This window comes from Erpetoichthys calabaricus, chromosome 8 (genome assembly GCF_900747795.2).
Source record: "Erpetoichthys calabaricus chromosome 8, fErpCal1.3, whole genome shotgun sequence".
Taxonomy (NCBI): domain Eukaryota; kingdom Metazoa; phylum Chordata; class Cladistia; order Polypteriformes; family Polypteridae; genus Erpetoichthys; species Erpetoichthys calabaricus.
In genome coordinates, this window is record NC_041401.2 from 173949905 (window position 1) to 173976892 (window position 26988).

General features: G+C 43.8%; 1 protein-coding gene across 3 annotated transcripts in view; it reads left to right on the plus strand.

The window, feature by feature from the left end:
- Positions 1-26988, plus strand: part of arhgef19 (Rho guanine nucleotide exchange factor (GEF) 19) — a 144038-nt gene that overhangs the window by 79775 nt on the left and 37275 nt on the right. For all 3 annotated transcript variants that reach the window (XM_051931308.1, XM_051931307.1, XM_028807835.2), the window contains one exon: positions 16479-17072. In XM_051931308.1, coding sequence (XP_051787268.1) covers positions 16505-17072 — 568 coding nt within the window. In that variant the 5' untranslated portion in view covers positions 16479-16504. The remainder of the gene's footprint in view (positions 1-16478; positions 17073-26988) is intronic.

Here is a 26988-nt window from a genome sequence, read left to right on the forward strand (position 1 = left end):
AATACATAAATACCTGAGTCATGTAAAGAGGGGTTCTTCAAAGTAATGATCAAGGGGTTACAATGGTTGTCAGCACATTCATGAGAGGCATGTCCTTTTATGATAGAAAACCGATTTTTCAAACCGTATTTTTGGGCCTCAAAAGGTTGATAACCCCAGTCCTCAGTTCCAGTGTTAGCAAAAACCCATTGCCAGTTGTCGCAGTCACTTCCCCTCATACACACGTATTTGTCAGATCCGGTCCACTGGGCTTGTCGACCAGTCCCACAGTTGATAATAGAGCAGAAATCAAACTGCACTGATGTGGTAATTCCCAACGGGAAAGTCAAGGTGACCAGGGCAGTAGACAAGGGAAAAGAAAAGCATAGTAGCACAGCAATCAAGGGTGCCATCTCTTGCAATGTGAGGCGTGAATCCAGGCAGGCAGTCCTTCAACTTTCACGGCGTGTGGTGTGGATAGAAGAATTTGGAATGATCCTCTCCACCTAGGCTGATGCCAGTGTTTCCTCCGAGTATCTCGAACCAGGATCCAGGTGCCCAAAGGAATTGGTAAATCCTTGGAAAGGGGACTGGTCCTCCAGGCTTGATTAACCTGCTGGTGGATTTCCTTCAACGAGGTTCGTAAGCCTGCAAGACTAGAGAGAAGATCATTGTCCACAGTATGCAAATTCACATTACAACCATGCCAACGGGCATGGGACGTCCGGTCAGAATCTCAAACGGCGATAGTCCCAGTTGTCGGTGTGTCCGTCCCCTTAGTCCCATTAAAACTAAGGGTAGTGCATCCGGCCATGATAAATTAGTTTGTTCACAAATTTTTGCGAGTTTAGCTTTTAAAGTGCCATTGCATCGTTCTACGATGCCTCTGCTTTGGGGATGGTATTCACAATAGCCAGGTGGTTAATTCATTTATAATGGAGTTCACAAAATGAGTGCCATTTTCTGTTTGTAACTTTTGAGGGATACCCCATCTTGGAATAATCTCTTTAATTAGTGCTTTAGCTACTGTTTTGGCATCGCTGTGTTTTGAAGGGAAAGCCTCTACCCATCGGGAGAACACATCGACAATCACAAGACAATATCGGTACCCTTTAGACGGGGTTAGTTCAATGAAATCCATTTGGAGGTGTTCAAACGGACCCATTGGATTAGGGGTAACGGCGGGACTTACCTGGGTACCTTTTCCCACATTAAACTTTTGACATATTGCACAGCGTCTGCAAAATTGCTCTGCATATGTAGAGAAACCTACAGCTTCCCAATGTTTTTCAACATCTCGAACCATGGCATCTCTTCCTGCGTGATCGAGGCCATGGGCGATTTTTGCCATTCCTGGGAAAGAGGCTTTTGGGAGAAAAGGTTTGTTAGTGTGTTTATGAGTCCAGACTCCATCAGAGAGGGACCCTTCTTTGGACCATTTTCTCCTTTCGATATCCATGGCTGCACTCTGTAAAGAAATAATTTGATTATCAGGATCCTGGTCATTTCTCTGTTGGAATAAAGAAATTGGTGTGTTATTATATGCAGCCTCTTTAGCAAAGTGGTCAGCTAATTCATTCCCTTTGCTAACAGGATCCTGTTTTCCTGTGTGAGCTTGACATTTAACAATCGCTAGCTTCGATGGTTTGGTTATAGCTTCTAAAAGGGATTCGATCAATTTCTGATGTTGGATGGGTTTGCCAGTACTGGTCTTAAATCCCCTTAGTTTCCATAATGCTCCATGATCATGGCAGACTCCAAAAGCATACCTGGAATCTGTATAAATTGTTACGATCTTCCCTTCGGACAGCTGACATGCTCGAGTGAGTGCTACGAGTTCAGCTGCTTGTGCACTTAAGCTTGATGAGATTCGATTTGCTTCCAGCAGGCGGTCCCCTTGGACCACTGCGTAACTAGTTGAGGGTGCTCCATTTTTCAATCGCAAGGAACATCCATCCACAAAAATCATTTCTCCAGTTTCTAAAGGTGTTTCCTGTAGATCTACTCTAGGTTTTACAACCTTTGCTATTTCGTCATGGCAATTATGTGGTTCTCCTTCGTTGTTAGTTGGGAGAAGAGTGGCTGGATTTAAAGTGGAGCATCTTTCAATTGTAACATTTGACAAAGTACAAAGTACATTCTGATAGTGTATTGCCCTAGCAGTAGTGAGATGTGAAGTTTTGGCTTGTACTAGGATAGAATGTACAGCGTGAGGCACTTTAACTGTTAGGGGGCTCATGAGAACTACATCCGTGCTTGCTAGTACAGCTTCTGTTGTTGCAGCCACAGCACGAAGACACGGAGGAAATGCTGCGGCCACTGGATCCAGTTTTTTTTTTTTTTTTTTTTAGAAAAAAATAAGTCACCGGTCTTTGTTTATCTCCATGCTGTTGCGTCAGCACTGCATTCATAAATCCCTGCTTTTCGTCCACGAACAAAGTGAATGGACGAGAATGATCAGGCAAACCTAGCGCGGGCGCAGATAAAAGAGTAGCTTTGAGGTTACAGAGAGCCTTCTCAGCCAATTGTTGCAACGGCTGTGCTCTTTCAGTAAAATTTAGAACCCACTGTCTGCAGTAGCCCAGAATACCTAAAACAGACATAACCTGTTGTTTTGTTTAGCTGCAGCTTAACCTTAAAAACTTTATGGCCATTGTCCCCCAAAAACAGCAACAATTTCTGGGTATCTATTGTACAATCTTCTTTCCGTAGCGCTACATATCATTTCCATCTACATACTGTATCAATGTACTACTTCCGGCCAGACGCCTTCTAAATTTTGGGCAAGAGCTTAACCATAAACACAAAGGGCTTCTCTGTATCCCTGAGGCATGACGGTCTATGTCTAACGGCGGTACCGCGTTTGACGAGATCGGGATGTACGGCGGAGATGCCAGCCTCTGCTTCGGGAGACAGAGGATACTGGGCACGGTGCGGGCGGAAGGAGGATTTCGGGTGGATCACCAGAGGCTCACAATGGGCTATCCTTCCATAATCATTCTTTCCCTGGGACCATAGTGAATCAGGGAGCATAGAGAGCCAAGAAGGGAAAGTGGTTTGCAATGAACAAGCAAAAGAGGAAAGACGGCACAAAGCGCGATGTACTAAAAAATCAGTTTGAAACACCACTTTAGTTATTAAATGGTCAGAAGTATCAAAAATACCTGGAGTAACTTGTAACCAGTCTGTTCTTTTAAGGCATTTTTCCACCCATGGCCCTATTTCCCCCCATTTAACAGTGTGTGATTTAGCTAAGGAAATATGAGGCACTGTGCCGCCAAGATAATATATGTGCTGTGAGCATGTAAGATGAACAGAAGCAGCTGCCTTTGTGGATGAAATAAAAACACAGTAGATGTGAAGGGTTTCGGGGCAAGTACCAGAAGTAAGGAAAGATTCTAGCCAGGGGGTGTCTACTTCTATAGGGAAGTATTGGGCAGTACAGTGTAAAATGTCAGGGGCCTGTAAATTGGGAAAAAGACAAGGGGAAAAAGAATGTAGGGCTTTGAGGAGAATGGTGTGTGGGGAAAAATCTAAAGTCCATGCTGCAAAAGAGGGTTTGGGATAAGGGGTAATTTGACACAACAACTTGGGGGTTGAACAGAAAAAACCTTTTTCAGTCATAGAAATAGAAAGAGAAAGTTTTGTCATGAGATCTCTTCCTAAAAGGTTAACTGGACAAAGCTGATTCAAAAGAAAACGATGCAGTAAGGTATGTCCGCCAGGACGTGACTGGACTTGAAGAGGTTTTGATACTTGAAGAAGGTGAGGTTGTCCAGAAGCAGTAAGTACAGTAACAGTTTCGTTCGAGGCAGGGACCTTTGCCAGCGAGCGAGTGGCACCAGTGTCGATTAAGAAAACAGTCTCAGTGCCATCAACGAACAATGTCAGTAAAGGATCAGTCTCTGAATTATGGGTGAGCAAAGGTAGTTGAAAAGAGTGGCTGGAGGTCCCAGCGTTTTCCTATGGCCAGTATTGTTAGTCAGGGGTGTCAGAGAAAATAGGTGGAATAAGGGGAGGTGGGGGCTGTTGCTGTCTGTGAGGGCACTCCCGACGAAAATGTCCAGTTTCACCACAGGCGTAGCAAGAGAAGGAATTAGCATTGGAATTTAAGGGAGAGGGAATAAAAGGATTCTTAGTGTGGTCAACAGGAGGAGCTCTAAAACCACCTCGTCCTCTTCCTCGTCCTCGTCCCCTTCCTCTAAAGCCATATCCTCGACCTTGGTCAGGAGTATTCCTGGTATAATAGTTCATCTGTGCTGCCAATAATTTGGCATGAGAGTCCGATTCCTTCTGTTTAGTTTGTTTTTCGGCATGTTCAGCATGTCGTTTGACTTCATCAAACGTGGCACTTTCCCACTCAATACAGGAAGTGCGGACTTTGTTTTGTATATCAAAACGCAAACCGGAAACAAAAGGTGGAACTGCAGCTTGGGTGCGGTCATCAGCATTTCCCAAGCCCGAGTGATTAGCCATAAGGTCTTGAATCCTATGTGCCCATTCATCAACCGTTTCGTCTCTCTTTTGTTTTGCAGCAGAAATAAGGGACCAGTCCGTTCCTTTTTTATATTTTTCTGCAATATTTTGTCTCAACGCCTCCCATTGTGGGTTAAAATCGCCATCTCCACCTATCCCCTGTCCTCGGGTTAAAGCTGGGTTCCATACCCATGGAACGTCATTGCGGACACCCCTGCTAACAGTGGCCCATGTGGTCCCAAGCTTTTGACGAAGTACCTGGGTCCATTCAGCAGCATTAGGCTTATACATGCTATCTAACTGATCAAGTTGTTCAACAAATTTTAGTCCTCCTACTTCTTTTGGATCTGGAAGTGCATTCACGACATCTTTTAGTTCTTGGATGTCCCAATTCCGATTTATCATAACTGTTGTGGGATTTTGGGGTCCAGCTGGATGGGCAGGGTTATAATGGGGATTGGGAACTTCTATTAAAGGGCAAGTAAGTGAAGGATTAGAGGAGAAAAAAGTTGGAGCTGGTTTGTGACTTCGAGTGCATTTAGAGACGGGGGTTTGTCTAGTACAGGGTGGGTCATCACGATGGGTTGAGGGGTCATAGTGATCTGTGCCTGGGGAATCATCAGGGGAAACTTCTGCTAGTTGTAGTGCAGGGGGGGCAGTCGGAATGGGGGATAGAGGAGGGGATAATGGAGGTGCCTGAGGTTGGTACTGAGGAGGGGAAAAAATAATAGGATAAAGGGAGGGGAAAAAAAAATAATAGGATAAAGGGGGTACTGCTTCTAAATTTCTATCGATCATATCCATTCGATACGGTCCACTATTATAACAACCCTGCTTATTCCTACACAGGATCTTCCTAGTTTCCTGTATTTCACTTACATCTCCTGTCCCCTCTATCGGCCAACGCCCACCACTCTGTCTATTCCATTTCTTACATGCCTTCTTGAAATCTAAACCTGTCTTCTTTTCTATAAATTTTCTAGGAGACCCATTTTTACGGGGCGTCTGTTGATCCTCCGAAAATAATTCTTCCAGCATTAATGATTTTGATCCCCCTGTGCGGCGATTAACAGGCTTACTGTTATAAGTTCCCATTATGTCCCCTTGCTCTCCCGGGTTCTGTATTTAATTTTCCAACTATATACTGATTTGCCTAATCCCTTGTACGTATGAATCAGCGAGGCATTAAGTGTGCCACTCACTAAACCTAAACTGTTCCCTTCTTTAGTCCCAAGGGGAGACACCTAACTATCGGTCCTGTCCCAGTTCCCAGGAGAACACGGTATTGTTGCTTATTCCGTATGTAGATTTATTTATTTTCCCATAGCGCTACATATCTTCCATAGCTACATATCTTCCATAGCGCTACGTGTCATTCCGTCCTAACAGCAATCCTGTAATCTGTGCTCTTTTCGGTTTATATTTCCATACCACCCCGTTACTCGTCCCGTTAGCCTGTCCGCTCACATCCCCGGATTCCAGCTCAGGTGACTTTGTGTCCGATTCGGTTCAGCAGAATACTACATCAATACGTCCAGCCGAGTCTAGGATATGGGTGAGGCCAGTATCCTTTCGTCAGACCTTTCGTATGCGTCAAACTGCTTGGGTCAAGTCTCCATCACCTTAAGCAACCCGTTGAGATATGAGTATGACTAGACGGTCAACAGGAAACTCGCCCTCCCGTTATTTAGAAAATAAAAAATATTCGGAAATCCCCCGGTGCTTACCCCAGCCTGGAAGTGTGCAAGCTCTGTCTGGAAATCCGTTCAGTCACTGTGGATGTAGCAAAGAGGAGACCAGGGACTCCTCACACAAGAACTGTCTCAGGACAGGGCAGTCCTAACTTTTGCCGGAGCTGCATGCTCTGCTGCCGGAACTCAAATTGACGGCAGTCCGCTGGTAAGACGGATCACTGAAATGGTCTCGCTGGAGGAGTCGACCGGCCGTCTCTTGCCCCACGTCCGGGCGCCAAAAAACTGTGGACACTTTTTGTGACTGAAGACAGAGAAGAAAATTAAAATTAGTCAAAACCTTTTATTAATACATACCAGGCAAGGGTAAAATGTCAGAGAAACACAGTCCTAGGACACCGCGCTTCATCTGCCTCGAGCGCAGATGTCCCTGTTCTTTTATACCTTTCTAATCTCCTGATCGTTGACCACGTAAGCAAAAAATAGCATCCTGACTCATTGTACTTTTCCAATTTTTGTAAAGTCATTACCCTAAAGGTATATTTTCTTGTCACACACATCATCAAAAGAAACTTCCAGAAAGTATACATGCTTTTTGTCACGCACGCCAAACACAAACAAGTTTCATCACTCTGTCCTATTTTTCTATACACACATACATTTTGTTCAATTACATCTTTTTATGTTTTTACACTAGCAACAGTTTTGAGGTTGAAGAGGGAGAGTGGAGCCGACCAGGACCGTCACAAGGCATACCGGCTGCCTCTGATTTGAACACTTGGCACGTAAATTAAACAGGGAGGCTTGTGCTGCTCCCTCACAGATCTGTGCCTGTTAAAGGTAATTCAGCCCTTGAAGGTTTTCACATTTTATTGTTATACAACATTGAGTCTCGCTGGATTTAATTTGGCATTTTTTTGACTCTGATCAACAGAAAAAGACTCGCTGCAAAGTGATCTAAATGAATTATAAATATAAAAACGTCAAACTATGTTCACCCCTCAAGCCAGAGTTTAGCAGAAGCACCTGTGGCAGCCATGACAGCCCTGAGTCTGTGTGTGCAGGTCTCTCTCTCTCTCTCTCTCTATCAGCTTTGCACATCAGGACGTCGCCATTTTCTCTCCATTCTTCTTTACATCACTCACTCCCAGCTGCTAGACTGGTAGGCTCAATTTGTCAACCTGGAATTCGTGTGAAATGAAGATCTTAGATGTCTTTTCCAACATTTTGTTTAGTTTGTCTCTTGTGATGAGCACTGAACAGACATTTACTCTTCTAGTTTATCCCTCTCTTGATATTGGTTGAAATTTTACAGCAGAGTTTTGTTTTCATTTGCCGCCGGTAAAATCCTGTTCTCTGGTTTGATGTCAGATCACGAGACTTCATTTATTAAAAAGCTAAGGTGATTATTGATGCTCCCCACCAAACTTGTCCCTGCTGAGTTTGCCCCTGGCCAGCCGCTTGTTGAACCCTAAGCTTTAACTTTTTAATCTCTTGAAATTGAACGGCAGGTTTTTCTTCACGCCTCGGCTTGTCTAAAGACTGTTGATCAGCTCAAATGTCTAATTATGCACCACAGTGCTGGTAGTCCAAGGGGGGAGTGGGCAGGAGTCCTTGATGGCCATTTTTCCTCTTGGATGGGAACTCAGTTTGAACATCTGGTGCTGTTGAGTTTATGAACACCTAAGCAGGGGAGGTTTATAACGAGAGAGAGCGTCAGGATCGGATCCAGAAGGCTGTTTTATTATGTACAGTGCTTCCGGAAAGTATTCACAGCGCATCACTTTTTCCACATTTTGTTATGTTACAGCCTTATTCCAAAATGGATTAAATTCATTTTTTTCCTCCGAATTCTACACACAACACCCCATAATGACAATGTGAAAAAAGTTTACTTGAGGTTTTTGCAAATTTCTTAAAAATAAAAAAACTGAGAAATCACATGTACATACGTATTCACAGCCTTTGCTCAATACTTTGTCGATGCTCCTTTGGCAGCAATTACAGCCTCAAGTCTTTTTGAATATGATGCCACAAGCTTGGCACACCTATCCTTGGCCAGTTTCGCCCATTCCTCTTTGCAGCACCTCTCAAGCTCCATCAGGTTGGATGGGAAGCGTCGGTGCACAGCCATTTTAAGATCTCTCCAGAGATGTTCAATCGGATTCAAGTCTGGGCTCTGGCTGGGCCACTCAAGGACATTCACAGAGTTGTCCTGAAGCCACTCCTTTGATATCTTGGCTGTGTGCTTAGGGTTGTCGTCCTGCTGAGGTCAAGAGCGCTCTGGAGCAGGTTTTCATCCAGGATGTCTCTGTACATTGCTGCAGTCATCTTTCTCTTTATCCTGACTAGTCTCCCAGTCCCTGCCGCTGAAAAACATCCCCACAGCATGATGCTGCCACCACCATGCTTCACTGTAGGGATGGTATTGGCCTGGTGAGCGGTGCCTGGTTTCCTCCAAACATGACGCCTGGCATTCACACCAAAGAGTTCAATCTTTGTCTCATCAGACCAGAGAATTTTCTTTCTCATGGTCTGAGAGTCCTTCAGGTGCCTTTTGGCAAACTCCAGGTGGGCTGCCATGTGCCTTTTACTAAGGAGTGGCTTCCGCCTGGCCAGTCTACCATACAGGCCTGATTGGTGGATTGCTGCAGAGATGGTTGTCCTTCTGGAAGGTTCTCCTCTCTCCACAGAGGACCTCTGGAGCTCTGACAGAGTGACCATCGGGTTCTTGGTCACCTCCCTGACTAAGGCGCTTCTCTCCCGATTGCTCAGTTTAGATGGCCGGCCAGCTCTAGGAAGAGTCCTGGTGGTTTCGAACTTCTTCCACTTACGGATGATGGAGGCCACTGTGCTCATTGGGACATTCAAAGCAGCAGAAATTTTTCTGTAACCTTCCCCAGATTTGTGCCTCGAGACAATCCTGTCTCAGAGGTCTACAGGCAATTCCTTTGACTTCATGCTTGGTTTGTGCTCTGACATGAACTGTCAACTGTGGGGCCTTATATAGACAGGTGTGTGCCTTTCCAAATCATGTCCAGTCAACTGAATTTACCACAGGTGGACTCCAATTAAGCTGTAGAAACATCTCAAGGATGATCAGGGGAAACAGGATGCACCTGAGCTCAATTTTGAGCTTCATGGCAAAGGCTGTGAATACATATGTACATGGGATTTCTCAGTGTTTTTATTTTTAATAAATTTGCAAAAACCTCAAGTAAACTTTTTTCATGTTGTCATTATGGGGTGTTGTGTGTAGAATTCTGAGGAAAAAAATGAATTTAATCCATTTTGAAATAAGGCTGTAACATAACAAAATGTGGAAAAAGTGATGCGCTGTGAATACTTTCCGGATGCACTGTATGTTGTATGTACACACACACACACACACACACATATATATATTTATATATGGAAGAGAAGGTCTGTGATACGGTTTGCATATTTGCAGCTGGAGATCCACAAAGGGAGAAAATGAATCATGTATCATAAAGTAGTTTTTATTCCTGAGCTTTCAGCCCTTCATTAGAGGATAATGCTTAGACTTACAAGAATCATATTTAAAATAATATATCAATATCAATTTAACTGGGACAATGTACAAGTAAGATTTAAGGCCAGTACCAAAAGTGCCAGAGAGCTGGCCAAATCTTGGCTATCAAATGAGAATGCCATCAACAGACATTTGGACATAAACCCAGCATATGCAAACTTAAGAAGAACATGTTCATAATAAATAAAATCTTTACAACCAATAACCACCCCCCTTTCACACTGACTTAGCCCCCCCCCCAACCTCGCCACCCCCCACTACATAATTTTTTTGTTATATATTGCCTTTGATTCTTGTAAGTCTAAGCATTATCCTCTGATGAAGGCCCTCTGATGAAAGCTCAGGAATAAAAACTACTTTATGATACGTGATTCATTTTCTCCCTTTGTGGATTTCCAGCTGCAAATATATATATATATATATATATATATATATATATATATACACTAGCTGTAAAAAGCCTGGGGTCCTACAAACTATTGAAATTGTCAGAAAAAAAAAATTGAAATGTAGAGATATCAGGTACTTGAAAGGAACTACTCTGGGCGTCTCTCTCCTAGGGGGATTCGTTTTACCAACGTGTTCGCCTTGGTTGTGTTATTAGCAGCTAAGCGACTGTCTTTCTTCAGAGGTTTCGTTTTGTCGACGTGCTCGCCTTGTTTCTGTATTAGTGGCTAAGCGAGTGATTCTTTCTTCTTCGCTGTATCTCTCACCACGTGTTGGAGCACACCTTGCCTCCACTTAGCTAGCGATACCTGTTTGTTCAACAGACATTATCAGCTACAGATACAGTTAGGTCCATAAATATTTGGACAGAGAAAACTTTTTTCTCATTTTGGTTCTGTACATTACCACAATGAATTTTAAATGAAACAACTCAGATGCAGTTGAAGTGCAGACTTTCAGCTTTAATTCAGTGGGGTGAACAAAACGATTGCATAAAAATGTGAGGCAACTAAAGCATTTTTTAACACAATCCCTTCATTTCAGGGGCTCAAAAGTAATTGGACAAATTAAATAACTGGAAATAAAATGTTCATTTCTAATACTTGGTTGAAAACCCTTTGTTGGCAATGACAGCCTGAAGTCTTAAACTCATGGACATCACCAGATGCTGGGTTTCCTCCTTTTTAATGCTCTGCCAGGCCTATACTGCAGCAGCTTTCAGTTGCTGTTTGTTTGTGGGCTTTTCTGACCGAAGTTTAGAATTGTCCACTTCTTCGCTTTAATAAACTCCTGGGTTGCTTTGGCTGTATGTTTTGGGTCATTGTCCATCTGTATCATGAAACACCGCTCAATCAATTTGACTGTATTTAGCTGTATTTGAGCAGACAGTATGTCTCTGAACACCTCAGAATTCATTTGGCTGCTTCTGTCCTGTGTCACATCATCAATAAACACTAGTGTCTCAGTGCCACTGGCAGCCATGCACGCCCAAGCCATCACACTGCCTCCACCGTGTTTTACAGATGATGTGGTATGCTTTGGATAATGAGCTGTTTCACGCCTTCTCCATACTTTTTTCTTGCCATCATTCTGGTAGAGGTTGACCTTGGTTTCATCTGTCCAAAAAATGTTTTTCCAGAACTGTGCTGGCTTTTTTAGATGTTCTTTAGCAAAGTCCAATCTAGCCTTTCTATTCTTGAGGCTTATGAGTGGCTTGCACCTTGCAGTGCACCCTCTGTATTTACTTTCATGCAGTCTTCTCTTTATGGTAGACTTGGATATCGATACACCTACCCCTTGGAGAGTGTTGTTCACTTGGTTGGCTGTTGTGAAGGGGTTTCTCTTCACCATGGAAATGATTCTGCGATCATCCACCACTGTTGCCTTCCGTGGACATCCAGGTCTTTTTGCGTTTCTGAGTTCACCAGTGCTTGCTTTCTTTCTCAGGATGTACCAAACTGTAGATTTTGCCACTCGTAATATTGTAGCAATTTCTCGGATGGGTTTTTTTCTGTATTCGCAGCTTAAGGATGGCTTCTTTGACCTGCATGGAGAGCTCCTTTGACCGCATGTTGTCTGTTCACAGCAAAATCTTCCACATGCAAGCACCACACCTCAAATCAACTCCAGGCCTTTTATCAGCTTAATTGATAATGACATAACGACGGACTTGCCCACACCTGCCCATGAAATAGCCTTTGAGTCAATTGTCCAATTACTTTTGAGCCCCTGAAATGAAGGGATTGTGTTAAAAAAATGCTTTAGTTGCCTCACATTTTTATGTAATCGTTTTGTTCACCCCACTGAATTAAAGCTGAAAGTCTGCACTTCAACTGCATCTGAGTTGTTTCATTTAAAATTCATTGTGGTAATGTACAGAACCAAAATGAGAAAAAAGTTTTCTCTGTCCAAATATTTATGGACCTAACTGTATCTGTAGCTGATAATGTCTGTTGAACAAACAGGTATCGCTAGCTAAGTGGAGGCAAGGTGTGCTCCAACACGTGGTGAGAGATACAGCGACTCAAATGGAGGCTGGCGTGTGAGTGACGAGGGCCCCCACCCCCCCTTGGCCTGCAGCCTCTCTCTTGGATTCGCGCATATAAATCAGTACCGCACGTGAACTACGATGAGAGAAGTCGCAAAATCAACCGGAATGTTCAAGCAAATTCTCGAAATACTCCCGATCTAAATCCGTTAAGTAGTTCTTGGATTAGAGCGAAAAAATTGGTACCACAAATGAACTATGATACTTAGCACAATGTGAAAGTCACAAAATCAACCAGAATGTTCAAGCAAATTATAGAAAAAAAAGCCAATCTAAATCCGTTAAGTAGTTCTCGTGTGAAAAGCGGACAGACAGACAGACAGACAGACAGACATACAGACAGACAGACAGGCGTTGGATTTTAGATAAATATACAGATATATCTGTGTGTGTGTGAACATATATATATATATATATACTGTATGTTAAATAGGGTTGCACTTCTGGACTCCAACTCCTAAGCACCCCTGTGGGTATACCACCAGAGGATCACTTCCACCAGTCATATGGGGAACAAAACTGTCCCCATGCCGTCTGCTGGTCCATCCATTACATTACTCCAGCTGGGCACAGAGCTGTTTCTTTGCCAAGATGGCTATCCTATCTGTCCTTCCAGTCTGACCTCAAACTCTCCTGCTTCCCAGCCAGGGTGCCTGTTCTCCCTCTCGGACATCTACACCGCGTGCTGTATATACATCGTGGTGTTGCTCAGACTTCATTTGAGACCCTACCCTTTGTCAAACCGATATTCAGATGCCAAGTGTGCCTTTCCTGCCGTGTTGTTCACTTTTCACTAATGTCGCTCTCCCGGTTTGTATGCTGACCCGCTCTTCTAAACAGACTGCTTTGCCTTCACACACACACATGTTCGGATAAGTCCCTTGATATTAAAATGTTTATTATTTTATTTAAACTATTTATCTTAACCTTCTCTAAAAATAACCAATATTACAATTTAACAACTTAATCCTTCCCTACCCTTACTGTCTGCTGCAGACCATAACTCACAAACTGCATGAGCAGCCCTGATTACAAAGGAAGAAATTCAAAGTCGGCCTTGATGTTTATCTTGAGAGCATCAATTAATAGGAGCGTGCAAAAGACAGACAGTGGCCGTCACTCAGACTGAGACAAGCTCTGCGAAGAGCGTCTGGAAGGAAGCCTACACACCCCCACGCCCCATCATCACCCCCCAGCAAAGCCGCCACTGCCTGCACACACACACACACACGCACACACACACACACACACCTGGCTGCCAGAGCCAAGCCACTGTGGCCGCTTCCTCCCCGCAGTTATTTCCAGCTGGTTAGGGAGGGAGGAGGGCGGCTGCTAGGGTTTGAAAAGCCCCTTTGTCTGGGAAATGTGGAGGATGCAGTCAGTGATCAGCCCCACCGAGAATGAGCGTCTCTTGCCGCCGAACAGGCGGCTGTACAAAGGAGAGGGATTAGCAATATTACTGGTTTGCCATTGGCACAGGTGATGGAGGAACAACTTTAGCTGGGATTACTTGCTACATACTTGTTGTCTGGGGGATGACAATCCTGCTGCCTGAAGTACTCCTGTCTCTCATTTCTACTGTCCGTACAAATTATTGGTCACTTGTCACGTCAGTGGAGACTTTCATGACACCCAAAATTCAATCTCGTTTAACTGTTTGCTTCTTGAACTTCAGGGCCATCATAGGCACAAGGCAGAGACACCACCTGAATGGGTATTTGGGAAGAGCGGGCAAAGCCAACACTGAGGGCAAATTGGATTTATACATTTGGGATGAATAGGCGGCACGGTGGCGCAGTGGGTAGCGCTGCTGCCTCGCAGTTGGATGACCTGGGGACCCGGGTTCACTTCCCGGGTCCTCCCTGCGTGGAGTTTGCATGTTGTCTGTGTGGGTTTCCTCCCACAGTCCAAAGACATGCAGGTTAGGTGAATTGGCAATCCTAAATTGTCCCTAGTCTGTGCTTGGTGTGTGGGTGTGTGTGCCCTGTGGTGGGCTGGCACCCTGCCTGGTGTTTGTTTCCTGCCTTGCGCCCTGTGTTGGCTGGGATTGGCTCCAGCAGATAAGATATAGCGGGTTGGATGATAGATGGATGGATAATTCATAATAAGAATACTTTGAAATGCCTGTCTAATGAAAGAGGTCTATGTGGACAATAGATGGTTATGTAGGGGGGTTGCCACAGTGTTTTGTGGTGCTGGCTCACAGCTTGAGAGACTCTGGAGACGTGGGTTCAAATTCCAGCTCTGGCACTGTCTGTGTGCCCTTTCTTGGTGGTCTTTTCTCCGGGTACTCCAAAGACCTGCACTTTCAGTTGAATTGTGTAGATGCCTGTGGACAGGTTTAAGCGTACTGTTGCGTCCTGGCCTTTGGATTCAGTTCACCCTCAAAGCTTCTGCGTTGTGATATATATGCAATGTGCCATACAAGCCGCCACGAAGAAGTAATGCAAACACCCTTTAGTTCTGGATGTTTTCTCTTTTTTTTATTAATAGTCTGAAATATTAAACAGAGAACATAAAACGTGACAATTCAAGCTCTGTGATTCCTCCTATTAACAAAAGAAAACCACGTGGAAAGGCTGTTGAATGCTCACATTAACACATAACCAAAATTAATAGAAAAGCATTCAGAACATTTCAAAACAATAACTGTATACAACGAAAATCAAATTACAATTACTGTCACATACCAAAAAAAAAGGAACTCAAACAATTTAAAATAATTGAATTAATTTTACCATACAGAGAATAACAGCATGCTTACCTCCTCTCACAGTAACAGAAGGAATACTGGGAGAGGCTCACACTGATGACGTAACATAACACAACAAACAGAGTAGAGAAATATAACAGGACCACAAGAGGAAAACATACAACACAATGAATGTTACCAGGATTTGGTGAAGCTCCAAACAACTGAACTTTTTATTTTATACACCTGTTACATTGGCATCCCAGCCAGAAGAGGGGATGGTTTCTTACCTGGACGGGAGGCTCTTAACAGGCAGATAGGCATCCTGGCCGGGGAGGAGGAAGGGATCAGACCCGGAAGGAAGGACCAGAGGGGATGTATGGTAGCCCACCAGATAGGAAAGATATCACTGGAGGCTTTTTACTCCCCCACCATGCTAGATGGCAGAACCCCCGGATATCAGTGCCCAGTTGGAAGCCAGCAGGGCATGCCAGGAGTGCTGGGGTCACTGGGTGCTGCAAGAGGACCCTGCAGGGAGACAAGCTCCCTGCTGTAATGGACTTTCACATGACCCGTAAGTACTTCCATCGGGCAATGGCCTTGGCACCGGAAGTACTCCCAGGTCCTTAATAAAAGGGACCGCACTCCCTTACCCAGGCGAGTCGGAGCTGGGAGGAAGGAAGGCAACACTCAACTGGAGAAGAAGGGCAGTGCTGTGGTAAGGGAATTGTGAAGAGAGGAATTGTGATTTGTTAGAAAGAGAGCGACATCACTTGTGCTTTTGCTAATTGTGGAGGATTTGGTGAATAAACCATCCTTTGTTTGAACCCGGACTCTTGTGTGTGTTTGTGTTGAGGATCTGGGGCTCGCTGATGCCCTGGTTTCCATGACAAATGACATCTCCAAACAGGACCTGTACTTGAGCGGGCACTATAATGGGCCTGTGTTGGTAACTGCTTTGCACCCAGTGCTGTCTGAATGGACTCTGTTCCCCTGAAACCACAAAGTGAATGGAATTGACTTGAAAGTGTTGTGTGACTAATGCTTGGCAGTAGTAATATTTGAATGATTTATCTTTTTTTGCTAAAGTTTGTACCCAAAGTGGGCTGGTACAGGATTTTGCTGCTCTCCCACATCTCTGCCAATGGGCTTGGGTTAAATCGCTGCCATTGTGTAGTGTGCCCGTGCTTATTGTGTGGTGGGTTTTCTCCAAGTTTCCACCATCCGTTACACCCACCTGACTCTAAACTGGTTCCAGTGAGTATAATTGTGTGTTATGGTGAACTGGCATTCCATCCTGGGTTGGTTCACATGTTATACCCAATGACGCTTTGTCTTGTAGCCATGCACTAGAAAAATGTTTCAAAAAGGTAAATGGATGGGTATATCCAGGTGTTTTGGTAACTGTTTATGATTACTATTTGAATCACAATTAGGGACACAGTTCAATCCTCTGTAAGTGCCCGACCAGAATGGACCCTTTGGTGTCATATTTGATATTCATCCTCACTGGTTAGACTTGAAGGGCAGCTGTTTTCACATGGATTCACCCCCAGGTCTCACCACCATTATCTCTCTGTTTCTCTCATACAGCCTCCTGCACCCGGCACCTCCTGGATATGGATTACCGCCCTCTTCCTGCTTTCCAGCCCCACCTGCAAGCCTTCTTACATCGAAGAGAGATTGCCGAGATGTGGATTCCAGGCTCTTCTGAGGCCCAAGCTTTGAGCGAGGGCTTGAATGATAGGCCATTTCCCCGGCACCATCACATTGCTGTTTGCAAACAGGAAACGCTGGCCTTCATCGAGCTGCCTAACCTTGCTGCTGCCACCACCACCACTGCTACTAACGGACGGTGTGCGCCTCCCCTAGAGAGTCAGGGGCCTCGATTTGGCAGAAGGGCGAGCAGCTCTGATGGCGGTGCATGGCCGAAGCCAGCACATTCCACGGACAATTGGGACTGCAGTAGCATGAGATCCAGAAAGGAGCAGTCGAAGGAGAAGTCGAGGCAGCAGACGTTCTCGGAGTCAGTCTGGGTGAGAGGTGCACGGAGGAAGTCAGGCTCTCCCCCCAGGCCCCCTCTTCAGATGTGTGATTCCGAACCCCATGGATTTGAGCCAAGAAGCCCAGAGCTGTGCAGCCCACAGAGGCGGATGTCTCAGAGCTCGGACAAGGAAAAGTCTGCTCGTGAGTGCAGGTCCATTAAACAGGGAGATAACAACGTACATGGGGTTGTTGAGTCACCTTTACTTTATAGTGCCTTTGCCCTAGCAAATCACAATTTGAGTTTTATCAAATTGCTGTACAATATCTATTTTAAGATCAAAAATTTGAAACACACACATAGTTTTACATTCATCATCACCACCTATGTACACATGCATGCACATACAACACAGAACACATTGGCAAAATGTTTGTAATGTTAACACACACGGACACACACATATGACACACCTGTATTTTGTGAATGCCTGTTGTGACCTTTCAGGGGGTGTCACAGATCCCAAAACTCCTAAAACTTCCTAACCACAACAAATTTATAATTGCAGGATCCTGCCAAGGTGACAGCCAGAAAATCCTGCCGACTACGCCAATTGTAATAAGTAGAAAACAAAAGGAGATGGCGAAAAGGTTAGGGACCAGATGCCACCCAGTTTAATACAGATTCTAGTTTGCAGTTAAACACTGATGTCTTCCACTTTTACTCTTTGTGTTTCCCATGTGGTGGAAGAATCACAAGCTTCTGGGCCAACGCGGAAGTGACATCAGCAGGCTTTATTGTGCAGGCTGTGGGTGAAAAAGAAAAGGCAGTTTCCCTGGACATGGGTTTCTGAGCCCTTACCTTGTTGCATGGATGCTCGTTGTATATGCGCTTGTGACACTGTACACATACACAGACAAACTGTATCGTCACATACACATCACGCACATTCATGAAGATGTGCTGATCTAATATGTGTACACACAGCCATACAGAAATGGGGGACTTATGGCATTTGAGGCCCCATCTGGAATTCCATTTTTCCTCTTTCCAGTTCCTCCAACACAGCACCATTTTGTCCCAGCAAATAGACTGAGAATGAGGGTGCAAAGGCAAACGTCGGGAAGTCCTTAAAAAAGCTGCAGTGTGAAGGATGTGCAGACAGCCAAAGGATGGCAGGCTCTTTAAGATCTACGCTATTGTGAAGTTTTGCTTATCTGTGAATGTCATATACTGTAGACATTTTATTTTCACATAATAATCGCCAAGTACAGAACCGATCTGTTAAGAGAACATTAAAGGTATATGTACTAAAAAATACAAATTTTTATATCTTGCTTACCATATATAGTTTGTATTGATGGCTGAGGAAAATTTTTAATCTCATGTTTTCATGCAGAATGGAGATAACAGCATTTCTGATAGAACAGACGTCTATGATGACCAAATGCTGGATTAAAAGAAAACAATATTAAAAACGTCCATGACAAAAATCTCACATTCCTTGTCTCACATGACCCACACGTTAAGCTATGCAGTTGTGAGCTCACAATGTCCCAGACACATAACAATAATAATAATACATTTTATTTATGTAGGGCCTCACATGTACAGTATTTTGACTAAAATATTGTTAAATAAACCATTTCCAGAATGGATATGAAACGCGCTCAGAGGTGATGGAGCATTTAAGTTGAAGACCCGCCTCTGCGCCTCATTCATTGGTCAGAAGTCCAGCCCAGTGACAGCTTATTCATCGGCCAACATTGCACTTCACATCATATCAACAAAAAGCATCCATCTATCCATTATCCAACAAGTTATATCCTAATTACAGGGTCATGGGGGTCTGCTGGAGCCAATCCCAGCCAACACAGGGCGCAAGGCAGGAAACAAACCCCGGGCAGGGTGCCAGCCCACTGCAGGGCACACACACACACCAAGCACACACTAGGGCCAATTTATAATCGCCAATCCACCTAACCTGCATGTCTTTGGACTGTGGGAAGAAACCCACGCAGACACGGGAAGAACATGCAAACTCCAAGCAGGGAGGACCTGAGAAGCAAACCCAGGTCTCCTTACTATGAGACAGCAACGCTACCACTGCACCACCGTGCTGCCCATAAAAAGCATATGCCTAAAAATGAAAAGTCAAAGAAAAGCCAATGAAAGCATCAACAGGAAGGGAACAGGCCTCATGCTTCAACCAGCAAAAGGTCAGTTCACCTGAGCAGTGCGCTCCAGTTTCAGTCAAGAGAGTGTTTTCAGAAGTGCTTTATTTAACAATATTTTAATAAAAATACATGTGTTTGGGACGTCGTGAGCATACAACTGGATCGCTTAATATATGGATTAGGTGACATGAGTAACATGAAATTTTTTCATAGACTTTTTTGATACTGTTTGTTGTCCAACATTGGTCTCCATAGACACCTCTTATATCAAAAACTTTGTTATGTCCATTCCACATGAAAACATGAGAACATCACTACAAAACATGGTGTAAGTAACAGATAACAAATAATATTTTTGGGTGGAGTATTTCCTTAACGTCAGAAAGCCGCCTCCCGAAACATTTTCACAAGTGGACACGCTGTGTGGAGAGTGTGTGGAGAGTGTCCTTCTTTTGATGCTTCTAGTTCTCTCCTGAAAATAGAGAACACACAAACACATCACACATCCAACTTTATTAAAGAATAAGTGTCTGCGCGTTCTTCCAGTTGTTATGTCTCCATCATTCCAAAAGATAGTGGATCAAGAAAACATTTTTAGTGATAAAATGCTTTGCATTTGTGATTCCAAGTGTGAGTCAAAACAGAGCCGTGACAAGCGAAGAATAGTTGGGACACCAGCCGGGTCGTCCCATTTAATTCTCTGACTCTTCTTCTTTAAACTTAAACAAGTGTCTCTTTGGCAACAATAGGCATAAACCTTTAGGGCAAAACACAAAAGAAAATCAGGGCTGTGGTTAGCCTTTGTAAGAACTAACAAGTCTTCTGTGGAGCTCTATTGGTCCCAAAAAGACAGCTCAGTGGAGGCAGTCGGGCTTCTTATAGCTGGAGGACTGGAAGGAGCAGAGATAATTTCCCACCTACTTCGAGTGAGCCAGCAAGGAGATCCTCGGACGTGCATGTGTGACAATATACAGTCATATGAAAAAGTTTGGGAGCCCCTCTCAGCCTGCTTAATAATTTATTCTACTTTCAACAAAAAAGTGGTATGTCTTTCATTTCCTAGGAACATCTGAGTACTGAGGGTGTTTTCCGAAGAAAGATTTTTAGTGAAGCAGTATTTAGTTGTATGAAATTAAATCAAATGTGAAAAACTGGCTGTGCAAAAATTTGGGTCCCCTTGTAATTTTTCTGATTTGAATGCCTGTCACTGGTCAATGCTGATTATTTGCAACACCTAATTGGTTGGATTAGCTCTTTAAGCCTTGAACTTCATATACAGGGGTGTCCAGTCATGAGTAAAGGTATTTAAGGTGGTCAATTGCAAGTTGTGCTTCCCTTTGACTCTCCTCTGAAGAGTGACAGCATGGGATCCTCAAAGCAACTCTCAAAAGATCTGAAAACAAAGATTGTTCAGTCTCATGGTTTAGGGGAAGGCTACAAAAAGCTACCTCAGAGGTTTAAACTGTCAGTTTCAACTGTAAAGAATGGCCACAGGCACAGTTGCTGTTAAACCCAGCAGGTCTGACAGGCCAAGAGAAATACAGGAGTGGCATATGAACAGGATTGTGAGAATGGTTAGAGACAACCCACAGATCACCTCCAAAGACCTGCAAGAACATCTTGCTGCAGTTGGTGTATCTGTACATCGCTCTACAATTCTGCGCAATTTGCACAAAGAACATCTGTATGGCAGGGTGATGAGAAAGAAGCCCTTTCTGCACTCACGCCACAAACAGAGTTGCTTGTTGTATGCAAATTCTCATTTAGACAAGCCAGATTCATTTTGGAGCTTTTTGGTCATAACAAGAAGCGCTTTGCATGGCGGAAGAAGAACACCACATTCCAAGAAAAATTCCTGCTATCTACTGTCAAATTTGGAGGAGGTTCCATCATGCAGTGGGGCTGTGTGGCTAGTTCAGGGACTGGGGCCCTTAAAGTCGAGGGTCGGATGAATTCATCCCAATATCAACAAATTCTTCAGGATAATGTTCAAGCATCAATCACAAAGTTGAAGTTACGCAGAGGTTGGATATTCCAACAAGACAATGACCCAAAACACAGTTCGAAATCTACAAGGCATTCAGGCAGAGGGAGAAGTACAATGTTCTGGAATGGCCGTCACAGTCCCCTGACTTTAATATCATCGAAAATCTATGGGATGATTTGAAGCAGGCTGTCCATGCTTGGCAGCCATCAAATTGAACTGAACTGGAGAGATTTTGTATGGAAGAATGGTCAAAAATACCTCCATCCAGAATCCAGACACTCATCAAAGGCTATAGGAGGCGTCTAGAGGCTGTTATATTGGCAAAAGGAGGCTCAACTAAGTATTGATGTCATATCTCTGTTGGGGTGCCCAAATTTATGCACCTGTCTAATTTTGTTATGATGCATATTGCATATTTTCTGTTAATCCAATAAACTTAATGTCACTGCTGAAATACTACTGTTTCCATAAGGCATGTCGTATATTAAAAGGAAGTTGCTACTTTGAAAACTCAACCGATGATAAACAAAAATCCAAAGAATTAAGAGGGGTTCCCAAACTTTTCCATATGACTGTATATACTGTATATGTATATATACAATCCTGGGATGAGATGAGACTTTTTCAGAGAGATACTTTCACGTCCCGCGAGACGAGACTTTGTGCCAAGAGATTTAACCATGCCCAGGGCTGAAAATAAAAGAAAAGAGTAGATGACAAAGCAGAATGTCGTAAAGAGTTCAAAAACAGTGCGATACACATGCAGAGCAGGTTAAATCTAATGGAAGTACTAAAATTCGAAAGTCACAAAAAAAAGGATAGTAAAGATCACATTAGTGCAAACAAACGGAAATTATTACTCAGTGAAATAACGGAACAGCGAAAACAGATGGAATATATTGTTTGGCTTTAAACTTTAAGTCAGAGACTTGTAGATCGTCTAAGTTGTGTTGCCATCAGGGAAAAAGCAAAGTAGTGTTTCTTCCCAATGAAGAGGCCTATCCGTAAGAAATAAAAAAATTGTTGTTTGGTGAAAGTGAAATCCACATATGTGAGCAGCAGAGACGTGAAGTGGCTTGCACGTAGCGCAGGCCGGAGGGTATTTTGTGGGAAACGTTTCCTTAATTTTTCTCCACCAGCAAGCACAGTACAATACCCCTGCTCTTCTCTTTCTTCACCTTTCTTCCTCTCTGACTTCACTCCTCCCAGCAAGCTTCATCCTCCTGCTCCTTTTATACTGCTCCTGGGCCTGTCAGCATGGCCCGGAAGCACTTCTGGGTAAGGCGGAAGCCCGACAAATTAGGACTCTGCAACCCCCACAGCACCCTCTAGTGGCATCCACAGCGCCCAACAGGGCTGAGTTGCAGAACTCCATATCCCATGGTACTCTGTGGAAATTTGATGCACTGCTTCAACCCAGAGGGGGATAACTTGGGGAGATAGAGACCCGTGCATGCTCTCTCCACTGGGGCCTCATGCATAATGTCGTGTGTAGAATTCGCACTATAACATGACGTAAGCACAAAAGCTGAAATGTGCTTACGCACAGAAAAATCCAGATGCAGGAATCGCCAACTTCAGCGTTCTTCCGCTAAATAAATCCCGCTCAACGTGGAAATAAACACATGTGCACGCGCTTGCTGTCCCGCCCCAACTCCTCCCAGAATTACACCTCTTTGAATATGCAAATCAATATAAATAGCCCTTAAGCCCAGCGTTCTGTGAAAAGGCAATGGCAAAAGTACGAGGAAAAATAGAAGAATTCCAGCGAATACCAAATGGAGGCAAAGAAAAACGTACTATTTGTTGGTTTAAACAGTTATATAAGCAACAAAAGGAAGTTGATCGAGTGACATAGCGTGTCGGAGAAACTCGAAAGCTTAAGTTCACAAAGTTGCACAGTGCCCAAAATAAAAAAGAAGTTGTCACATATCAAAGTCACCGTGAAAAGGCGACTCGTAGCCCACCGTCTGAGTGCCGTATGAAAACTTATTAAGGTACAGTGAAAAAAAAGGCACACAGTGTGAAAAAAGCACGAAATGTCAACTTTAATCTTGAAATTTCCACTTTAATCACGTAGTTTATTTTGTCATTAAAGTAGAACATCATAAACTTCATCTTAAAATCGTTTAATTTACTAGTTTCTCAAATCCCATCGTAACTAAAGTAGCACATGAAATGCTAGAAGTATACGTGATATCATTTCATGATGATATGAGTTAAAGCATGTTATTAAAAATGGGAACACGGTGGCGCATTGATTGTTCATGTCTTACAGCAAGATGCTTGCTGCGCCATGCGCGACCTTCAATGAAATACTTTATTACAGAAGTACTGTCTTTTTCAAATGTACTAACCCCCAATTCCTGTCCTTACTTTTCTTTCTCCAAATACCCAATCGCCACACAATCAGCTCCGTAATAGACGATAAGCCATCTGTAAGCTTAGAACGCCGATTCTTCAAAACATTTAAGGAACATCGAAATATCTTCGTAATGTTTAATTATTCTATCCATCTATCCTTCCAGTGTCGCGCTAGCCACAGCATGAAAACAGCGCGAGGCAGGAACAAACCATGAACGAAGCTCTAGCTCGCTAGCGCTGTGGCACCGTGTAGTTAAAGTTAAAGTTTTATCTGTATAATATAATCAACATATTTTGCTGCATTCATCTTAAAAATTATATTGTCATCATACGTAAATACACGCTTTATAAAGTGGCTCAGGATGTGCAATATTATAACTATCATAAGTACAATTACCTCACTGTAACTTGCAAGTACAAACAGTTCTACAAGGAGCACTTGTGCCGCCGTCATGGATGTGGATCTAAGAAAGGGTAACCACACAGGAACAGTAGCACTGCTTTGACACTGGGTGCCACCAGTCTGCAAAACCTAACAGAGAACTTGCGTATGACAGGGTATGAGCTACCGTGGAAAAGTGCGTGGCTTTACGCCAAGTGTAGGTTTTATACATCACGATTTGAATGTGGAAACGTTCTTACGCAACATTTCTGTGTGTACGCACCGTTTATACATGAGGCCCCTGGTCCTTCCACTCCAAAGGGATCCCGGCTGGGTAAGGGTGCCAACCTTCCACTTTCTGATAGTGTAGGACAGGCAGGTGAAATCTACACATTCTACCAGAGCACCTCCTTTTCACTATGGCTGCTCCTGTCCTGTTTGATTCCCTCTTCTCAGCTACTTTATTTCCATTTCAGTTAATCACTTTGGTTTAAGCTCCACGTGTTATCACTGATCATTGGCACCTTCATCAAGCACCGGGTTGTATGCCTACTGTGAGGACAAAGGAGACAGTACAGGATGAAGCGTGGGGTCTCATTCACACCTAAGCGTTTTCTAGTGTTTTAGTGCTACACCATAATTAATGCTCCTAAGCTGCTTGAGAAGTGCTCTGCCATGATTTTTAATGACACTTTTCACATCTACTGTAAGTTTTTGTAGCAGCAAGTGGTTTAGAAAACTCCCGCATACAGCAGTTTTCTGAGCATTTTCTGCCAAACGTTACTTCTATTGAAATCAATGGTAACACTGGTGAAAGAAAACAAAAGAACATTTGGGAAGTGTTTTTACAGGAAGTCAATGCCTTTTCCTGGGTGTAGCAGCGCACTTTGAAGCTAAACAAACAAAAAATGGTAGCATTGCTGTTGCTGGATTGCATGCAGCCCACCTTTTCCTGCCTTGCTGTGCATTTCAGCCCCTGAAACGGATCGACGTACCCTCCAGCACATGTGCTTCTCTGAATGCAATGATCACTGCTTCCCTGTGACTCTAAACTGGGCAGATTAAATGTACCCCTCAGCCCATGCAGGATTAAATGTATGTGAACATGACGTCAGTTCGGTTCTTTTGAGTTGATTATTACTGCGAGAGAAAGCCCCCGTCCTCACCAGCTGTTACTAGATGACCACTTCACGCCTTTGCATGATGTTGCACTGACAGCAGAAAGTCATTTTTTTTTTTTGCAAAACACTCAACAATTTTATTGCCCACGTATCACTACCTACATGATAACCATCGTCCGTGTGTAATCCTGGAATTTTCCCAGACCCTGCCTGCTTCATAGAGTGTGCAGAATTGTCCTCTCGATGCTCTTTTCTGCAGGACAGGCTGAGTCCAACGCTGACGACGCCTGCTCTTCAGTACTTTGGTCACCCGGATTGACAGCACATTCTGGAAACAACCCGGCAACACCTCACAACCTACAAAATGGAAATGATGTCGGTCATATTTTTCCCTGCAAAAACGTGTCTTTGAAAAACGCTGGAAAAATGCTTGTAAAAAGCCATGAAAAAGCGTGGAAAATACAAAACAAATGTTGGAAACACTCAAGTGTGAATGGGCCCCTAAGGACTTCAGGGAGGTCCCCATTTTATAGCAAAGATACTTCTGTATTTTCCCGAAAGTCTTATATTAATTTTTACTCCAAAATATGCACTAGGGCTTATTTTCAGGGAGTATCTTATATATCACGGTGGCGGAGCGGTAGCGCTGCTGTCTCGCAGGGAGTCACTCGCTCGCTGGTGTTTGCATATTTTTCTGGTGGGTTTCCTCAATGTGCTCAGTTTTCCATCCAAAGATATGAAGGTTTGGAGATTTGTTGATGCTAAAATGACTCTAGAGTGTGTGTGTATGCTTGTGTTCAGCTTGCGATGAGTTGATGCCCCATCCAGGGATTTTGTTTTTTTCTTGCACCCGTTGCTTGCTGGAATGGGCACATCCCTGGATTGATGGATGGAATCATTAAACATCCTTTTCAGAGACATTGCGGCAAGGTGTCCTCGGAATTTAATGGGTGTTTCAGGCAATGCACAACACAGCAACGCCGAACGTCTTCTCACCATGATGATATCTCGCACTGCCATCTGGTGGAATCTTCCAGATATATGTAAAGTACCCGCGCAAGTATGAACAGTACAACGCTTGCGTAGCAGGAGTGTCCACAGGCGCATGGCCTTAAGCGCCTTACTTTTCAGCTGACGATCTTGACTAGGGCTTATTTTTGGGGTAGGGCTTATATTACAGAGCAGCCTGAAAATCATGCTAGGGCTTATTTTCATGGAAATTTGGAAGTATATTCACATTAAAAATAAATGCAAAAGAAATGAGTGCCAGTCACTGTGACAGTCACAGTCTGTGAAATGAACTCCAGCTTTATGCAGCTGTTTCTTTTGTAGTCAGGTGACCAGAATGGGTGGGGCTTTCAGGGCAGACCATCTGTGTCATTGGTCATCAGAAGGCTCCTCCTCCTCCTTCACTCTAGGGCTGGAAGAGGAAGAGAGCTTAGTAGCTGCGTCTCATCCATATGTGTCTCCCAGTTTACTTCGAGACCTGAGCCTCTGGGCACACATTTTAGCTGACAACTGCTCTGTTACTGTGTTAGTTTCATTCTTGACGAACATTCAGATTTCTTATTGTATTGCTTTACTTTTTGTAAAATGTGTGCTTGCAACACTATAATGCACTCTATTCTATCAACACACTAACTCAGAAGACCTAAAATGACCATCGAAGACAAAAATTTTTTGTGACCGATAATATTGTCATTGACCAAGGGAACACACTGGTCACAGACAAAATGTTAGGGCCTCTTTTAAAACTTTGCCAAGTCCAAACAATTTAAACAGGCGCCCGATGGTACACAGAAGAATAACAACATGTAAGATAATAAACTGAAGCAATCAGCCATGTTCAGGGCTCTGTACAGTGTTCTGTAGTCAGGCAGGAGCTCTGCTCTCTCCAGAATGAGGTGACCCATGCCGAGAGCGTCTCGGCTTTATAGTGGAGGGACTGGAAGGGGTGGAGTCAGTTGACATCAATAGGCGGTTTCTATGGGCTGTGGGAGAAAACAGAGATGATGTCACCAGAGACAGTGCCATCTTGTACTGGTAGTGCTTACCACCAAAGAGCCCGGAGGGCAAACCTCAGATCCT